Raw genomic sequence first — 20,818 nt, 5'->3', positions numbered from 1 at the left:
GGAAACCAATGTGGACCGTTTTTAGCTATGTGAATGACGTGGCCCTTCAACCTCACGGAAACACTTGCTTAATATCAAGTTTAGCATCACACGCAGTCTATCTCTCTCTCTCTCACTCGTCATTACTCTTTTGTTAGCTTCTGTAGAAGATAGAGGAACTGGAGCACTTAGAGGCAAACAAGCACAATGGATGTGATCTCTAAAGAGGGTCCGCTCTTTTTGCAGGGCGTCAAGTTTGGGAAGGTGAGATTATTCACAAAAAAAGATAATTTTACACTTAATTGGAACTTTTTCTCTCTTTTTTTCAGTATGTTATTTAATTCTAGTACTAGAGCTACTATTTGATGTGCCAGTTCTTATGCTTTTTATATTGCTTCTATTAATAGTATGTTTTATATGGTTTCCTGCTCAACTACCTGAGTGTTTAGCCAGGTCATAAAAAGAAAGAGAAGAGTTGTACAGGTTTAGAATGACATGAGGCTGAGTGAATGATGAAAGCATGTTCATGTGAACTATCTCTGTGATGTAATTAGAATCTAAGGAGGTAGTAATGGTGTTTTTGGAATGAAAAATGTTGGACATACCATTGATAATCAGAGTTATAACATTAAAACATCCCTTTAATTATTTACACCAAGCCTTGTGAATTATCAGAAATCTTCAACTGTACATTATTAATACAGAAGGGAAACGGAAGCTGGTTAACCACCTGAGGTGCTGCCATCTTCATGGTAGCATTTAGCCGCCATGAATCATGCATGGAAGATAAAGCAAAGAATCGTTTCAGAACCTCTGCTCCCTCTGGCTTGTTCTTCTAAAAATCTAACTAGTCCCAATGGAGGAGTGCTGAACCAGAGAGTTGTGGTGCCACAAAACAAACATCTCTCCTTGTTCCTGCAGAAGATATGGCGGAAATCCTGGCTGATTTTGTTCGAGCCCAGCTCTTCAGGGATCGGCCGTATGGAGCTCTATGACATGCGTGATAGAGGGGGGCTGATGGGGTCCGCCGCTGCAAGGCCTTCAGGGCTCAGAAAGACAGACAAACGGGTGATCCGCCTGACAGACTGTCTGAGCATCACTCCAGCCCCAGGAGAAAGCTGCCCCAAAGATTGCTCCGCCTTCTTTTTAAACACCACCTCATGCACCTACACCATCGCTGCCCCCTCCCAGGAGAACTGGATGACTATTCTGTGCCAGCTAGCATTTCAGGTATGGAGGTTGGGGGATATTGCAAAGTATAATGTGTTCTTGGATCGAAAAGATAGAAAAATACAGGTTTGCAGCAATTAACAAAAAAAAATTTATTCAGTGATGCCAACTTCATCAAATATGAGACAAATCTGATTTCTATAATACAATAGTGTCATTATTCTGCTGGAAGAATAATGGAATGTTTGTTCTAATTCGTTCAATAACTGTAAAATTCAACTATAAGCAGCTCTACAGAAGACCGCAGTGACGTTACTAAGCTTGAATCAGTTCAGTTTCAGTGTTGCAAAATTCTTTAATTACATTTGAACAAATTAAGCAATAAAGCAGCTCTACAAAACAACAGTCATCATCGAGATCTAATTAGGTTACGTTTTATTCTCATCCAATGGTGTAAGTTCAGTCAAATCCTTAAAGGTATAGTAAGAGATTGTGGAAAATGCTAACATTAGCCTGATAGCCCTGAAAGCGAACATCACACCCTCCCTGCAATCGCCGTCCAAAGCCTTGCCCCCTGAACGCATTAATGCTCACAGACCAGAATAGCAGAGATAGCAGTACTACAGTAGGCTACATCAGCAGTTCCCAATTCTAGATCATGTTCCGAAGTGAAGTAACCCCTGCTTAGGGAGTAGGGAGCAATGAACACAGTGTAGGGATCATATCGATCAGAACACAGTTAATTCACGTAACGTTAGCTCATTTCTAACAAGTTGGTCATCTGTATCGGTGTGTTAACAAAGCAAGGCATGCAAAATATGTGCATGAGGACTGGAATTGGGAACTGCTGGGCTACATCATGTGTCATTCACCAGCAAGAAAACTTTAAAAGTACTACAATAACAGGAGGGAAGACCGGGTTGTTGATGTCTGTCTGATGACTTATTTTGTCTGCGCAAACAGGGTGTACAGACATATGCAGATACATACCTTAACAGGCAGGTAGGAAAGCCATTTAAGACACTCGGACAGAGCGTTGTGATTGGATGCACATTTCCTGGTCCTACGCCTTCCACAGAATATATAAATAGAGATAAATACATTTAGACCACTCAACGTAATGATTGCTATAGGGATGTTAAGAGACTTTCAACCAGTGTAACAAAAACGGTTTCTGAGACAATCACCCATTGCACCTTTAATGTTACTGAATATCAATTGGCTTTTAAACCCCAACTAAGCAATCCAAATGTGGATTATGGTTATGGACATTATGAATAAACCATATTTGGGAGATACTTTTTATTTGAATCTACTTACAGTTCATTCAAGGAATACATTTAATCAATGTATGCATACCCTGGGAATCATTCCCATGACCTTTTTATTGCTAGCACTTTGCTCTACTGTTTGAGCTACTGCTAAAGTCAAAATGAAATCAATAAATACTTCAAGAATCTAACCCAGGTAGGAACAAGAATGTTGATCCAGGAACATTAGAGATGATGAAAAACAAATAAATAAAAAGAAAAGAAAAAGGAAGTATTGGCCTTGTTTAATTCTGCAGGCATGTTCCAGACTTCTCCAGACCCCATCAGTCCATTTTGATCTATTCTGATATCCAAAACCAGCCAACAGCAAGTTTGTCTGATACCATACACTAGTTAACACTGTATTTTGTCTCATATCTTTTAATCAGCCAAAAAAGGAATCATCTTTCAAGAAAGAGCAGAAAGCAAAAGACAAAGCATTGGGTAAAACAAGCTGATTGAATAACATGAGTTGCCATCCTCATGACACAAGTCATAATTAGAACGAAGGACATGTTACCACTACTAAAGTGACTAAAGTCAACACATTTATAAAGGACTTCATTTTCTGATGTACATTTTCACACAACAGCTAAGTCGAAACAGAGGAAGTGCTGATAACCACACGGAGTCTTTGATTGCACAAGAATGTACATGGTCTTTTTTTTTTCAAAGACTGATACGATAAAAAAAGAGGAATTACTAATGCACGCTTGTTATCAACTGTCTTATATTTTTAGAAGACCCAGACAACCGAAGATACCAAGAAAGATAAATACACAACACCGGCTGACAATGAACTGTACTCCACCTGGGGAGCAGGTGAGAATGGGCTCAGAAACACACTTCTCTATCAGCAAAGATGTTTCAGAACCACAATAACAATTATCTGCTGTCAAATTAGGTGTTACCAAACTGTTTGTTGCAGTTGAGCAAGAGGGTGTGTCTTATTGGTGCAGATGTACATTTCCATTGCTCAGTGTTTACTGAGGTCAGACACATCTGTGGTCTGTCATCTACGTAGGTGTAAAAGAAAAAGAGTACAAAAAATGGTCATATTGATTGAATTTATAGTGTTTAGTCTAAGTTCTTTTTTTCTTGTAGTCACATCTTTGTTGGTTTTCTGTACTCATACAGACAGACATCCTTGGTGTTGGATCATATTGTAAGTTTTTTTTTTTCAGCTTCAGTAGGTTTTTGGGGGTCTATCTTCTTCCTCATAGCGCATACTTAGTTTTTCTTCTTATTACAGTGTTAAATAACACATGCTCTTTTGCAAAGTTACTTTTTTCTTTAGTGAATAAATAGAAGTCAAGTCTAAGAGAAACCGTTCATCTCAAGCTGATTTGTAACACTGATAACACTAATGCTTTAGAATAAGAACACAAAATAGCTTGGGAAATTCCGATCTAAAACAATTCATTTATTTATTTATAAAGCACATTTAAAAACAACCCAAGGTTGACCAAAGAACTGTACAGATCAGAAAGCTCAAATAAGAAACCGAATCCATAACAATCTATAAGGCAACATATTAAATTAACAGTTGGAATAATACATTAAAGACACACACTGAGAAGATGTGTTTTAAGTTTTGATTTAAAAGAGGAGAGTGATGATGCCAGGAGGCTATTCTAGAGTTTAGGGCCTGCTATTGTGAAAGCATGGTCTCCATGATGTTTTAACCTTGATCTACGATCAGGAAGCACTCTAAGGTTGTCAGATCTAAGTGCCCTGGATGGATTCTGACAACGTAAAAGATCAAAATAGGTTGGAACTAGCCGTGTGGTGCTTTAAAAACAAAAACTACTTTTTTAAAATTTTATTATTAGTTTGACTGGATGCCAGTGCAGAGAAGTTAAAATGGGAGAAATGTGATCGAATTTGCGACTACCAGGCAGCATTTTAAACCATTTGAGGTCATCCAATCAATGGTTGGTTTGCTCCATAATAGAGTGAATTGGAGTAGTGAAGGTGTGAAGTAATAAATGCATGGATGACTATTTTGTGGGAAGTAGTGGCCTAGTGGTTAGAGAGTATGACTCTGGTTGTGGGTTGTGGGTTTGAGTCTCGGGCTGGCAAAACCATGACTTAGGTGCCCTTGAGCAAGGCACCGAACCCCCAACTGCTCCTCGGGTGGTGCAGCATAAATGGCTGATCACTGCTCCGGGTGTGTGTTCACAGTGTGTGTGTGTTCACTACTGTGTGTGTGTGCACAGGGTGGGTGGGTTAAATTCAGAGCACGAATTCTGAGTATGGGTTACCATACTTGGCTGAATGTCACGTCACGTCAAAGTTCTTTAGAGAAAGGAAAGGTTTCACTTTTGCAAGATGTTGTATATGATAAAAACATGACATAACAACAGAATTGATCTGTTTATCGAACTTTAGACCTGAATCAAACAACACACCTAGATTTTTCAGTCGCTGTATAAGAACATTTATATCTGAAAATGTGTTTTTGAGCCACACAGATAATAAATGTGTTTGGGCATAGACGTATTCAGACGTTTTAGGAACTAAGGGCCCTTAGTGAATTTAGTAACAAGTGTTTGTTACATCACTTAATCTTTATTAGTACATAATAATTTGATAGTTGTTTGTTTGTTATAAAATGAAATTGTTTTATTCCCCTTTTACCATTTCTTTTTCTTTTTCTTGCAAGAGTTTTTTTTTTCATTAAATGAAATGGACTTTGAGGACTTTGGTGTTCATATATATAATATTAGTACACATGTGTTATATATTTAACTAGAACAAAACTCTGAATACAAATTAAAAATAATATATAATTTATAATTATTGCGGTGTTCAATTTACTAGGCCAATTGTTAATACACTGGGGGATTTTTTTCCTGAGAGTGGAAGCTTTTAGTTGGTCTATGAATAAGAAATCTCAGTTCAGATTAATATTTCATGCCTACGTACTGTTTATTTGTTAAGTTAGTAGTATACTATGTAAGTATTGTGAAATGTAGTGTAGCCAGATTACTATTAAATAAAAAAAGCTTTAGGGGTGATACAAGAAACTGTTAAATAAAAATGTTTAAAATGTTTAATATTCTAATATTCAACAGTCAATATTGTTTCAAGACCAGCCATTCATATGATCCATTTCACTGCTTCATAATTCTTGGCCACCCATTTAAAATTTATTTGGTTCTGTCTTCACTTTAAATTCAAGAGGTCTGACCCCAGCGATTGAGGGTTTGTCCAGAGAGACTTCAGTTTGATGTTTTAATGAATTCCACCCCGCAGGTCAGTTCCAGGTGACAGTGCAGAGCACAGATGCGTCTCAAAGGTGCAGGATGTCTGGGTCTTACCTGCTGTCTTCTGAGAAAGAGGCTATTTGTCTGCTGGATCTTAAGACCGGGCAGGCCATCTACCATTGGCCCTACAGGCTCCTCAGGAGGTTTGGCCAAGTCAAGGTGCTTCAGGAGGAATAAAAATATGGAACCCTCTAATACTCAACATGCCTGCTCACATAAAATCATTTCAGTAAAACTATATATACACTACACACTAACATTCAAAAGTTTGGTATAGATATATCTTTCAATGTTTTTGTCTCTTATGATGACCAAAGCTGCAGGCTAGTTGATGAAAATACAGTAAAACAGTTATATATATATATATATATATATATATATATATATATATATATATATATATATATATATATATATATATTCATTCCTCATACAATTTCAACATCATTACACCAGCCTTCAGTGTCACATGTTCCTTCAAAAATCATTTTAATATGCTTATTTACTGCTCAAGGAACATTCGTGCTACTTAATATGTTTGTGGAAACCGTGATGCATTTTTTAATTTTTTTTTATGAATATAAAGTAAAAAAAACAAAAACAATTTATTTGAAAATGAACATTTTTGTAACAGTATAAATGTCTTTACTGTTACCTGTGATCAGTTTAATACGACCTTGCCAAATAAGAGTGTTAATTTCTTAAAAAAACATTTTCATGCCCACCCCAAACGTTTGAATGGTAGTATGTATACATTTGTAGTCAAATTATATTTTTGATTATGAATTATGGCACGTGTAGGATTTTTACAAATACACATTTATTTATTTATTTTGCTTCAGTCTTTTGAATATTAGTTCACATTTGCTCTCTTTATTCAATATTTATTGTTTTTTTTCAGGGGGGAATTATGATAGAGGCAGGTCGTCGCTGTCACACTGGGGAGGGCCAGTTCATTTTCTTATCAAAACAGGGGTCACAAATAAAGAGGGCCATTGAGGAGGCAATCATGCACCAGAGTGTCCAAGAACTTCTGGCACAAGCCACCGCTCTTCCACAAGAGTTCGCGTCCCAGCCTCCCTCGCCTAAAAGCAAACCGCAGGACAAGCCTAAGGGGAAAAATCTCCCTCCAAACAGCGGGAATCAAGATCGACCGCTCCCACCATTACAATTCAAACAGCATATACACAAATCCACTGACGAGGCACTCATGTACAATAGTCTCCAAGAGCTGCTGCCACCATCCACACCCCTTCCACAAGCCATTCCTCCCCCACCACCTTTACCGAAATTCAAACCACAGGGCAGGGACAAAACTACGGTCAATATGAAAGTTCAGGATAACAAGAATCAAGAAAGACCTTGCCCACCTGCACTGAAAAAACCTGGGCAGCCGATACACAAGCTCATTAAAGGTGTTCTCGCATACCAGAATGTCCAAAAGGCATCATCCACTCCTTCACAACAAAACCCTCCACCACCGCCACCCTCGCCTAAAGCCAAACCACAGTACAGGCCTAATATTAAAAAGCAACCTCCGGTCATTACAAGCCAAGATAAACCCTGTCCAGTACCACGCAGAAACATCTCCTTACCAGATCCACCACCTTGCGTCAAAAGCCCTCCAAGGAGCCCGGATGATGTTTTATATTCAGTGATATTTCCACAACCAAAGCCAAGATCAAAAATGAATCTCCCAAAAATTCCAACGCCTCCCAGTCTACCACCAAGCATGGATACAGAAGTAACCATGGATAAAGAGAAGGAGTGGAAATCACCACAAGAACCTTCTGAGGACAACAATGAAGAGGCTCACTACACCAACTGGTCCGTGAAGACCACTGCCGAGCAGGATCAACCCAATATTGAGGACATATATAGCACAGTGAATTTCGCAGCTAAACGTAAGAACAGACAGACTGAGGGCAGTGATGATCAAGAGCAGCCTAACAGTGAGCAACACGCTCCTGTTATCACTTCCAGTGAAATCCCTGTCAACTTCAAACAGACCCTTTCTAACATGCTATTTAAAGACCCGTCCAAAATGCCACCCCCATTTCTGCCCCGGTCACGTGGGGGAAGTTCTGATCAGTTAGACCGAATAGATGAGCAGATGACTGATTGAGGTTTCTATTGTCTGCAGTTGAGGTCAGTGTCACTGCTTGCCTGATTAATGTGTGTGATATCTGTTTTCAGTGTAACATAACAGATACGTTTAAAGGAGCCATATGATGCTTTTTTAAAGATCATTATTTTGTGTATTTGGTGTAACAGAATATGTTGAAACGTTTTAATGTTCAAAAAACACAATATTTTTCAAATACTATACATTATTGTAGGTCCTCTATGCCCCGCCTCTCTTAAGCACGTAGTTTTCTACAAAGTCCCTCCTTCTAACAAGAGCCGTCTGCTCTGATTGGCCAACTGACCCGGTGTATTGTGATTGGCTGAACACTGCAAGCACTTGTCGGAAATGTGACGCCCCTTTGTCATAGCAAAGTCAGAATTACCTCCTCTCCCAGGATCATGAAACGGTCGTCCATAAAATGCATTGCTGTTCTGTTGTAAGTAATCTTAAAGATTCCTAAATGCATCTACTTTCAGAAGGACAAATAAAGTGCTTTTGCTTTTGCCTAGAAACACACAGCATCTCCCTGACATGCTTCAACACTAACTGCGTTTACTGAAACCGTGACATCTTTCTTTGCGTGAACATTTGGGTGGCATTACGCAACTATTTCCACATAGTGAGGTAGACGTGGGGGCGTGTTTAAACGAGGCGTTTTATGGGGGTGTGTCAGATTCTTAACTTTGATAAAGAATATCTCTTTGGATTTGAGACTCTTTAAAGTCTTTGCAACTTTACAGATCTTCTTTAAGCACCAAGAGCTTATAACACTCCAAAGAGAAAGGAAAAATTTAAATTGCATCATATGACCCCTTTAACATGAATAATAGTTTAACATAAGTTTTAACATAAGTTTTTTAATAACAATTCACAGAATATGTACTGAGATGATTAAATATAAGGAAAATGTATGCTTTGAATGTTTATGTAAATGATCTTTATTGAACGTGTCTTTGTAAGATATATTGTAAAACTGTGTATATTTAACAAATATAACACAAGTCATTTAACGTTTGGTTGTGATTTGGTATTTGGCATGACAGCACTGTTTCGTTGATTGTCTTTTAACAAATCCTTAAATGAATAGTTCATCCCAAAGGTGCTAGTTCCCATTGACTTTCATAATATATTTTTTTTCCATACAGGGGATCAGCCACTGTATGGTTTTCCACAGGGATGTGCAGAGAGTTCCTATATATATATATATATATATATAGGTCAAAAGTTTGCATACATTAGGCTAATATTTTCTATTTTTGCAAGAAGTCACTTATGGTCTTCAAGCCTGCATTAATTGGATCAAAATTTACTTTAAAATAAATTTTATGCAATGCGGATTTATTATCCATGTTGGAAACCTTTGATACTTCTTCAGGATTCTTTGATGAATAAAGGTTTAAAAAAGAACAGCACTTATTTAAAAATATAACTTTTGTAACAATATACACTACTGTTCAAAAGCTTGAGGACTGTTTTTATTATTATTATTATTATTATTATTATTAATATTTAATAAGTGTGTTTTTAATCAACCAAGGGTCTGTTAAATTGCTAGAAACAGTGGTAGTAAAGAGTGATATAGTGACATCTCTATTTGGAATTTATGCTTTTCTTTTTAACTTTCATTTATCAATGAACCCCCCAAGAGTATCACATGTTACAAAAATAAATAAATAAAGCAGAACAAATGTTTCCAATACTGACAATAAAATCAGCATATAAGAATGATTTCTTAAGGATCATGTAACACTGAAGACTTCAGCAATGATGCTAAGAATTCAGGATTTCGTCACAGAAATAAATGAGATTTTAAAGTATATTAAAATAGAAACCATTATTTTAAATTGCAATAATATTTCACAGTATTCGTTTTTTTATGTATTTTTGATCAAATAAATGTAGGCTTGATGAGCATAAGACACTTTTGTAATGCTGCATAATTATAAAAATGTTAATATAATAAAGTCCTTTCACGTCACCATTGCAGTAATTTCAACCGCTACACTTCACATAAAAATTGGTGGCTCTTGGGTTTCATCAACTATGATAGTTTTATGTAGCCTACCATACATAAATATAAGTGAATTTAATACTGATTCACAATATTACGACTTTTGGCGCTGCACGGTTTTGTGAAGTGCTTTAGTAGACATTTAGCACAGACTGTGGAGTCAGTCAAGCAAAACTTTTGAGTTACTGATTGTGTTTTTTTTTTACATATTGTCATGTTAATTATAATTAAAATATATTTTGTTTTATTAACAACTATTTGTCTGAGAGGGGTACTTTTCATTTATTTTTTTTATTTTTTAAGGGCAGGGGCTTGAGCCCCCAAAGCCCAATCCACCCCCACCCCCCAACAGCACCCCCACCCGCACGTGCCAGGTTATTCTCCAAAATATCTATTTTATGTTCAACAAAAAAGGAACTCATACAGGTTTGAAATTTGAGGGTGAGTAATTTATGACAGAATGTTCTTCTTTTTTTTTTTTTAGGTGAAATGTTCCTTTAAATTGTATATTGATTGAATGAAACATGTCTATCTTGAATAAGATCTTCTGACAGACTGAACAAGAGTCATATGAGTCAGTCTTCGAATTTTAAATATTTAGACTATTGTTGCTTTCAACAAAAGTCATATTTCCTTACCAAAATGGAGGAAAATATTTGCATTTATTTTGTTTTCAACTGTGGAGAACTCGTGTGACGCAAACACGTTCTGTGAACGTTTTAAATAATGACTTGTTTTATTCATGACTCCTTTGAGCGAATCTGTTGAGTGAATGATAAATGACTCGCACAGCACACAAAAATATTCTTTCTTTGTCGCCCCCAACTGGCGTAACTATTTAATATGAAGAAATAGCCTAACTGAATAAATCTTTTGGGTAAACTTTTTCAAAATATATAGTGCTGGTTATTTCGAATATGATACAATTACTGAAAAAAAAAAAAATCTGTGCTGTTATATTAAATAACTGAACGAAATGAATATATGAATCGAGGCAATTTGAATAAATATATGAAAAGAAAATTTATTAAACTTTTGAGTTAATAAAAAAATCACAAAGATACATAAATAACATTTTCATTTTTGTCATTACTGATGGGGGTTTTGTACATGTGAAGTGGAACAAAATCCAAATGTAGGTCTAAAGTGCAACTAAAGGGCTTGAATGCATGTTTTCTTTTTTCTTCCCTTTTCAGATTTTGTCAACCAATTAATAAAGCATAGTCTAGAACTAACCATAATCCACTGGGCCTGTCTATTTGGTTCTTTCAGTGTCTACTAAAACACAGACAAATAAATTCTGATTAATATTAGTGTCTCAATATCAGTCCACCAAAGCCATCAGCGTCCTCCAGTCTGTCCTTCTTCGATGTCGCTGAAATGGGACGATTCGCCATCACTCGCATTGGACGTGACATCATTTCTCTCGGCAACAAAATGAGAAGAAGGTGCCTCCAATGCGTAAGGGATGCTGGTCCTCAAAGTCTGCGCTGAGCTCCTCTGTCCGAGGTTACCATGGGTACAAGACGCGCCGCATCCGTCCCGCAGACCTCTGCACTCGGACTGCACGACACCTTCCAACAACTCGCACAGTTCTGTGATGTAAATCTGCGCCATCTGAAGGGTGTCATATTTAGACAGTTTTTTCTCGTTCTCCATGGAAGGAATGACGCTCCTCAGTTTGTCAAATGCCCGGTTCAGTCCGTGCATCCGCCGTCTTTCTCTCGCATTAGCGGCCACGCGTCTGTGTCTCTGGGGTCCGGTGAGGTTTAGCTTGATCCCACCATGTGCCTTAGATCCTCCCAGATCAGATTCCGCAGTCAAAGGACTGCTGACTACAGACATGTACTTGTCCATGGCGGCACCCACCGACGGGTGTGTGTAGTGGTCACCTGCGGGGGAGTACGCGGGGGTCGCGGAAGTCATCCAGGCCCGTGGGTCACTGCGGGTCAACCTCGGATGTTCAGAGACGGTGAACTCCTCCGCCTGTTCGCGAAGTTTTCCATCTGACCAGTGCAAAAGCTTGCCTTTTGCTGTCATTGCTGGTATATATGTGCTAAAAAATAAATTTTGGAGAACGCTGAACACGATCTGACTGTTTTGGGTGGGCCCTTTACCTTCAGACAGGATCTTTGTTGGCCTTATAGTGGCATCACCTCCTCCCCCTCCTCCCCTCATTGCTCCTGTTGAGTGCTCACAGCCAATAGAAAATGCTCCTCAAACTTCCATAAAGAATTGTTTTTTCCCCTCACATGTCAACTGTCCTGGAGTGATGGAAGATCTTTTCCAAAGAATGATCACAACACATAATTTACCCAGCTGTCATTTATTTTGCACATTTACATACATGACTGTAAATACGTACATTTAAATAATATTTATTTTTTAACATATTTAGGCTATTTGATACTTTTACAGCAGTTTATGTTAACATAGGCTATTACATTCATAAAACATAATCAGAGTTTTCAATTATTATGCATTGGTTTTTAAAAATTGGAAATAAAACACACAATCTCAAACCTCAGAGGACTTGATCTAACATCCCTGTCCACTTTATTCAAGATAAGCAACGGAATTGGCATCTAATAAAATCCAGCAAGAAACTTGCACAGCAGCGTCATATTTCTTCTCAAATAAACTGTAAAATCCGCAGCAATAAAACGAGCAGCTGGAAAGCAGGTCGTGAGTCGCACCTGTCGTCAGCGAAGTCCAGGAAAACGGATATGTCTTCAGTCTCGTCATAAATTATTTAGCAATGAAGCAAAACAATATTTTGACAAATCAGGTGGAGACTGCTAAGAAACAATACACGAATCGACCATGTTAAAGGTACATCTTATAGGCTAGGACTGACAGTCTACTTAAACTTAAAACACAATTTGAAAATGCTTACAGTAATAAAATAACTCTAAAAATCTGTAATATATAACCTACATAAAAGTGATAAACAATTACAGCATTTATGTCGTGTAGATAGACCTACGTCTAAACCTGAAGCTGATGGAAACTGCGCAATGCAATCTTAGCCTACCTCATCAGGCAAAGGGGACTTCTGTTCGCCAGCGAACTCATTATCTAAATTTGTGGTTAGCTACTGAAACTTTAAAAAAAGCAGCTGAAATGAGTAAGTGGTAGGTCTACCCAGTCTAATTTAGTGAATGTATAGATATAAGACGCCTTTCCTATACTGCACATTATATAGCCTATATATACATATATATATATATATATATATATATATATATATATATATATATATATATATATATATATATATATATATATATATATATATATTGTTCAAACAACAACAACAGAAGTATAACGTCCAAGTCAACGTCTTTTTAGACACGAGACTGTTTTGCTCAAAAGAGGTGATGGAGAGAGAGAGAGAGAGAGAGAGAGAGAGAGAGAGAGAGAGAGAGAGAGAGAGAGAGCGTGATGACAGCGGAGGGCCCTCTGAGACTGCTCTTCTTTGAATAGAGAAGCAAACAGTCGGCTGTTGTCCCCTGGCACCCGTCTCACAGTCAGAGGCCGATGCGAACGTCTCCCATATGCTGCGACGCGTCCAGGGATAGTTTAACTTTCACACTTTTTTGTTCACCCTCAGCCATGACAGTGTTAATCACTGAGCACTAACATAATCGTTTTAATTTACAGGGGCTAGCTCTCCTCTTCGAGCCTTACGCTTACGAAATTTATGGGAAAAGAATAATTAGGCTACTGCCCAAAATTCCATTGTTAAGGCTCTTTCACAGCAAGAACTTTAAAGGTTAATAATAATAATAATATATATATATATATATATATATATATATATATATATATATATATATATATATATATATATATATATATATATATATATATATATATATAAAGATAACTAGCTAACTATAAATATAACTATAAAAGATAAATACAACTATAAAGATAATATATGCCTAGTTCTATTATTATGCGCGCATTTATCGGGGGGATTTTTGATTGTCAATATTTTTATCTAAGTCGATGTCATTCTTCTGTGTTATTAATATAGCCTAGCTGTGTTGTGGATTTCCCTGTTCTCAAAGAATGTAAAACTTTATTTCATTATTGCTCATAGCGTGAACGGCACTTCCTTAAAGTCATTATTGTTATTATTATTATACTATTTATTTTAAACAAGTGCACTGTGTCATGAAATGTATAATGTTTAATTTATATAATTTGTTCATCAATTTGGTTCTTTTTAGTGCTATTGGTGGAAAAATAACAGCAACTGTACTCTGGTAAAATATTTTTAAGGAAGAAGACGGTAAATGGGCTATGGCTACAGAAAAAATAAAATAATACAATTATATATATATATATATATATATATATATATATATATATATATATGTATATATGTATATATATATATATATATATATATATAAAGGCCTACATTTGCTGAACTTAGAAGAAACATAAATAATGAAGCACAAGGTAAAAAATGAATAAAACACACACGATAGTAGGGTTGTTTTCTTCCTCTAAATTCCTCTAAGCCGCTCCGGCGCATGTGTTTGGAGACATGCGGTAAATGTTAAATGTTGGTAAAGAAATCAGCGTGACCTGCTAGCCAGTCATCGGGTTAATGAGGCTTGCGCGGGCTGAATAAACGGGCACGCTCTCTGTCCAGGGGTTCTCCATTCATTTTTTACATGAATATTTAATTCTCGCTACCCTACTGGCAGCGCAACAGCCTGCAGCCCTGAGCAGACAGGGACACACTCCCCATCTGCTGTGAGCCTGAGACGGGGCGGCGGTGGAGCACCGCGGAAAGTGTTGGGAACATATCAAAGGTCAATCTATGATCCCCCATGGCGTCATGGTTATTGATGCACAGTGTTTAGTCACGTTTTGGCAGAAAAACGTCAAAAGTGATGAGCTACTAATGAAAAGAAAAAAAAAATAGAAAAAAAGGATAGGCCTATTTGACTTGTCTTTGCAACTTACGCCTCTCAGTTTTGGAAACTCATGATTCCAATAATTAGCTAATTATTCAAATGAGAATTTGAATGATTGTTTATCCCGAACTTTTTTGGGGCACAAACGCAAGCCAAATTGTGACACTTCGCCAAACGTCAGCTTTCTTCGGAGCTCAATCAGCGCGGGTGATTAATCTGGGTTTGACTGGGGGTGCGCGTGCCCTGTTTTCTTTTCTTTTTTCCTTTTTTTGTTTTTGTTTTGTTCTCTAGTTAATTAAAGACCTGCTGAGATCGAACGCTTCCACTTTTCACACAATCGACAATATCACAGGGAATCTATCTACACCGCCCTTGATCTAAGCCCCATGTAATTATTCCAGTTCAGCCCGAGGTACGGATGTGCTTCTTTAGACTTGTCACTTAGAGTCTAATTTAGGGGTTTACCTGCAAATTAAGTAAATTAGCGGACTCGTTAATTTTGGGAAGGGAAGTAATATTGTGTTGAGCATAAGGGCTCATTAAAAGCCATATTATTTTACATGGATCAATGCAATCAATGATTACAGTAGCCATTTGTTCAGTGCATTTGTTCCATTGATCAAATCTTTGATATTAAATAGCTAGAATAGAGAATAGCCTCCACTATTGCTCAGATGATCCACCGAAAATATTATTTATAATATGAAAACCAAGTCTGTAATCATAGTTTTAAAATATTACTGTAACACATATAGCTTACCACATAACTACTTCACATTAGTGTTGTCATGACCAAAATTATGACTTCAATATTTAATACAATAGAAATATATTGATATAACTACTAAAACGATACCACGACACACACACACACACACACACACACACACAAGCTTTTTGAAAAATGGGGACATGGGTTATGGCCTCATAAGTCACCCTTTCCTTGTAATACCTGTGTCATACCCATGTCATTATACAAAGCCGTGTCCTGATATGTAACAAAAACAAGAGCAAACACACAAGTTTACTTAAATATCTACTCTGAATGAAATCATAAAAGCAATACTTTTGTATGTTTTTTTATGTTTTTGCCCCTTTTTTTCATGAGCCGAACTCAAAGATCTAGACTTTTTTATGTACACAAAAGGCCTATTTCTCTCAAATATTGTTCACAAATCTGTCTAAAATGTGCAGTTTTACTGTATTGGGGGAAAACCAGTCAGTATCTGGTGTGACCACCATTTGCCTCATGCAGTGTAACACATCTCCTTCACATAGAGTTGATCAGGTTGTTGATTGTGGCCTGTGGAATGTTGGTCCACTCCTCTTCAATGGCTTTACAAAGTTGCTGGATATTGGCAGGAACTGGAACACGTCATATACCCCGATCCAGAGCATCTCAAACATGCTCAATGGGTGACATGTCCGGTGAGTATGCTGGCCATGCAAGAACTGAGATGTTTTCAGCTTCCAGGAATTGTGTACAGATCCTTGCAGCATGGGGCAATGCATTATCATGCTGTAACATGAGGTGTAACAATGGGCCTCAGTATCTCGTCACGGTATCTCTGTGCATTCAAAATGGCATCAATAAAATGCATCATCTGTGTTTGTTGTCCATAACATACGCCTGCCCATACCATAACCCAACCGCCACCATGGGTCACTCGATGAAAAACGTTGACATCAGCAAACCGCTCACCCACGTGACACCATACACGATGTCTGCCATCTGCCCTGTACAGTGAAAACCAAGTTTCATCCGTCATGAGAACACCTCTCCAAAGTGCCAGGTGCCATCGATTATGAGCATTTCTCACTCAAGTCGGTTTACGATGACAAACTGCAGTCAGGTCAAGACCCCGATGAAGATGACGAGCATGCAGATGAGCTTCCCTGAGATGGTATCTGACAGTTTGTGCAGAAATTCTTTGGTTATGCAAACCGATTGTTGCAGCAGCTGTCCGGGTGGCTGTTCTCAGACGATCTTGGAGGTGAAGATGCTGGATGTGGAGGTCCTGGGCTGGTGTGGTTACACACGGTCTGCAGTTGTGAGGCCCATTGGATGTACTGCCAGATTCTCTGAAATGCTTTTGGAGACGGCTTATGGTAGAGAAATGAATATTCAATTGATGGGCAACAGCTCTGGTGAACATTCCTGCAGTCAGCATGCCAATTGCACAACTCCCTCAAAACTTGCGACATCTGTGGCAGCGTGCTGTGTGATAAAACTGCACATTTTAGAGTGCCCTTATATTGTGGCCCAAGGCACACCTGTGAAATAATCATGCTGTCTAACCTGTGAGGTGGATGGATTATCTTGGCAAAGGAGAAGTGCTCACTAACACAGATTCAGACCGATTGTGAACAATAATTGAGAGCAATAGGCCTTTTGTGTACATAGAAAAAGCCTTAGATCTTTGAATTCAGCTCTTGAAAAATGGGGGCAAAAACAAAAGTGTTGCGTTTATAATTTTGTTCAGTGTAAACGGGGACATTACATAGACTTCTATTATTTTAATAAACAGACACCTCACACTTTTTAACCTAAATCCACTCTAAAAGAACGGCATTAATTTGAAATGGAAAAATTTTTATATGTCAAAGTTGGTTTACTGAAAGTTATTACTGTATATTGTCTTATTGTAGTCTGTAAGTCAACTCTAATTTTGCATGGCCATTAGGAAAGCTGATGATGACGCATAATGATGGCATATGGACAACGAGAGACACATGGCACACTCATGACCCTGGGCAAACAATTCAGCAGTGACACCCATAATTCAATAGCTCCAAATTACTTTGATCACAACACATTCTGTGGCATGGGCCTGCCAGAGAGGTCTGCACACAATCCACACCTGAAGGGTTTTATGTAATTAATGAGTCTGTCTTTTTAAAACAACAGAGGGGAGCTGGTTTTAAAAAAATAATAAAAATGATATCAGCCAAGTCTTCTCTAGAAATATACTTGGCTACATACTGACTAATAATAAAGCTGATAATAAGAATATGGTTAATGATAAACCAGTAGATCATCTCGGACTAGCAAGATAACAACTATTGTTTTTTTGTAATAGGAAGCACATTCTGGCAGTTTTTTGGGTATTCATTTCAGGTATTTGCAACAAAAAGCAATAACTAATTAGTGATTTTCTATTTTTAATTTAATTTTTTATAAACTAAAATTATTTGGATGGATTGCCTCTGATGTTGAGGGGGTTCAAATGGTAACGATGTTTTCTCCACATTCCGACAGATGGCAGTAATGTACTGAGTAGAGGGAGCGGAACTTCCGAAATACTGACATTGTAACTTTACAATGTGAAAATGCCTCAGAGAGTTTTAACAAGATTTTATCAATCAGCTGGGACAATTAAGAAAGAAAGTAAAGACATTCGAGTCCTAATGTATCTTACATATTTAAACATGTGTGCTGAATTCATTTTCTTTTAATTTATTATATTATATAAATATTCTGCATCAAAGTTCTGTTTATTCTGCAGGCTAATTAGTTCAACAGACACAACATAAACCAAACAGAATACACTCAAAAGGCAGACCCATTTATTCTGAGCACTATGAATTCTTGCCAGGTCCGAACAGCTGGCATTTCATTCAGCTGTGCCCACTCTTTATTCGGTGAAGAGTAAAATGATTAAATGAACTGCCATAAGTGGTCTCTGACATCAACACTGAGCACCACGCATGCGTAAAACAATCTCCCGTTAATAATCAGTTTTTGATTATTAATCATTATCATAATTATTAATTTCGCCTTTGTAGTTGAGACAGATCGAAAACCTTTGGTGTTCATTTCTAGAGAACAAATCGAAAACACTACACTGTTAATTTTTTTTATTCAAATAAAATTCACATTCCTGTCTGATAAACAATTATTTAATCTATTTCGAAAAAAACTATCAATCAAATTACTTTATACAATAAATGTACAATACATTTCATAATTACGGCCCACATACAAGGAAACAAGGAATCATGATTATCATTCCCCTTTACTCCACAATTGCCTGATAGTAAAGTATTTTATTAGAACAATTTTTAGTTATAGTTTACTATATCGGTTACAGAAATAAAAATACTTTAAAGAGCTGTTTTAAAGCACAGTTTGTTTTATTGATTTATTCAAAGTTTAATATACATGTGCTGACAGATGAGTTCAAATGGCTTAATGTTTCAGATCAACAGATGGCAGTAGTGCTCCACTTTGTTGTTGGTGAATGGCAAGTTTCATTCTTGCAGTCTTTTTTCCTTTTTTTGCCATTGCCCTAAGTAACCCCAGTAATTAAATTCATGGTGGGAGAAATGTCATAGCGTCTTGGTGTTTCAAACTTAGGTTCCTGATCAGTGAAGACTCTCAAAAATGACCCCATGTCATACCCCTTTAGTGTTTCCAACATGTTCCTGTCTGTTCAATTTTTTTCTGAATTTGTCTGTTATTTCCGGTTCACCATCAGTTTATTTAGTAACCTCATTGCATCACCTGTTTTGCAGTGGAATTTTTAAAGGAGGTGGAATTAGCTTTACTGCAAACTAATTCATTATCAAACGAAGCTTGATTCTATGTTTAGTTTGCTGACAGTGATTTATTTAAGGGAGGATATATTTCATTTAAGTCATGCAACAATAGATACGTTTCTCATAATTGAGACATTATTATAAGAGATTTAACAGTCTAATCAGTAACATTATCAGAGGAGGTTTCAATTATTTGAAGCATTCTTATAATTGTTTATTAACTGACTGTTGTTGATCGTATATTAACCACTGTCACTGTGTGCGTCTTTTGGGAAATTTCTATAATGAGAATGAAAGTGACATTCACAGTTTGCATGAACGCTCCTCTCTCGGCGCATTGTATTTGATTGAGAGGAAGGTGAGGTGTCTGCATGTCTTTCACCGCCATTTATCTGGCATTTTCGTGACATCACCAATCAATAACCAACGTTCTGAGAAAAAAGTCAACAAAAAGGCTGCTGATTAAATCAGCCACTGACTCCTTCCGAGGTTCTGATGGGGTGAGAATACACAGAAAGCTGAATGCACAATGTCTGTATATCATTTCCTGAACATTCTGTAAACTTCATTAGATTTGGATTAGCAGGAATACATCTCACAGGTTGTTGTAGGCATATGAATGTTTCATATGGGCTGTTGGTTTTTCATTTGTTTCAATGCCATGTTTACATCCTCCGTCAGTGCGGTCTTGTCCTAAGCTGTCTTAGTTTGCTGCAGGCAGCTGGAAGGAGAATAAAGCAGGCCCCCCTTGGGAAAGGTTCTGGTTCAAGAGAGATGATATTGCGACCACGCTCTGATCATTGAGCCATTGCTTATGTGAGTTATGGCAAAATGGATCATGGGACTCATAAAGGCTTTCATGAGCACTGACTCAATCCTCCTTCATGGCTTCCCTCAACTCTATCCTTAGTTTTTTCCTCTTGTTTTTATGCTTTAGTTCCTCAAAAGGCCTTTTTGTTGCAGATTCTTTTTTGCTTTCCTGGATCGTCCCCTTTATCTTTCTGATCTCTTATTTCCATCTCTATACCTCTCTCTCTCTCTCTCTCTCTCTCTCTCTGCAGATACTGCTGGCTGGGAGAGGGCTTCTGAAGGGCAAATGTCAGCCTTGCGGCAGGGGGACATATTGAAGAACGGCAGAGCAGAGATGTCCCACTCCTCATCCCATTGTTCCTGTCACTCCGCTCCGGGTAATTAATATTCCCAGTTAAATACAGACACTGTAAATCATAACATGGCCATTATTTATATGGGGAGCCATTCTGCGTCAACTGCAGACTTTGACTCATGAGTCTATCTATCTATCTATCTATCTATCTATCTATCTATCTATCTATCTATCTATCTATCTATCTATCTATCTATCTATCTATCTATCTATCTATCTATCTATCTATCTTTCTGTCTGTCTGTCTGTCTGTCTGTCCGTCTCTTCATCCATCCATCTATCTGTAGTGAGTATGTGCACGTTTCATTGA

At 37.4% G+C, this 20,818-nt stretch overlaps 2 protein-coding genes across 2 annotated transcripts; one reads left to right on the top strand and one right to left on the bottom strand.

The window, feature by feature from the left end:
* The first annotated feature begins 49 nt into the window (after positions 1-49).
* Positions 50-10,161, top strand: LOC128027605 (docking protein 3-like). Its single transcript, XM_052615368.1, has 5 exons — positions 50-243; positions 901-1,209; positions 3,200-3,281; positions 5,718-5,887; positions 6,630-10,161. The coding sequence occupies exons 1-5, from the start codon at positions 187-189 to the stop codon at positions 7,851-7,853; spliced, it is 1,842 nt and encodes a 613-aa protein (XP_052471328.1). The 5' UTR covers positions 50-186; the 3' UTR covers positions 7,854-10,161.
* A 704-nt stretch (positions 10,162-10,865) lies between these two features.
* atoh1b (atonal bHLH transcription factor 1b) lies at positions 10,866-12,001 on the bottom strand. The gene has a single exon (XM_052614431.1). The coding sequence runs from the start codon at positions 11,905-11,907 to the stop codon at positions 11,209-11,211; it is 699 nt and encodes a 232-aa protein (XP_052470391.1). The 5' UTR covers positions 11,908-12,001; the 3' UTR covers positions 10,866-11,208.
* Between the last annotated feature and the right edge of the window lie 8,817 nt (positions 12,002-20,818).

This window comes from Carassius gibelio, chromosome A14 (genome assembly GCF_023724105.1).
Source record: "Carassius gibelio isolate Cgi1373 ecotype wild population from Czech Republic chromosome A14, carGib1.2-hapl.c, whole genome shotgun sequence".
NCBI lineage: Eukaryota > Metazoa > Chordata > Actinopteri > Cypriniformes > Cyprinidae > Carassius > Carassius gibelio.
This window is presented reverse-complemented; position numbering and strand designations above follow the sequence as displayed.

Coding starts and splice junctions, on each gene's coding strand:
- LOC128027605 (XM_052615368.1), top strand. CDS start 187: ATGGATGTGATCTCTAAAGAGGGTCCGCTCTTTTTGCAGGGCGTCAAG. Junction 3,282..5,717: donor GTACTCCACCTGGGGAGCAG/GTGAGAATGGGC, acceptor TCCACCCCGCAG/GTCAGTTCCAGGTGACAGTG. Junction 5,888..6,629: donor GGAGGTTTGGCCAAGTCAAG/GTGCTTCAGGAG, acceptor GTTTTTTTTCAG/GGGGGAATTATGATAGAGGC.
- atoh1b (XM_052614431.1), bottom strand. CDS start 11,907: ATGACAGCAAAAGGCAAGCTTTTGCACTGGTCAGATGGAAAACTTCGC.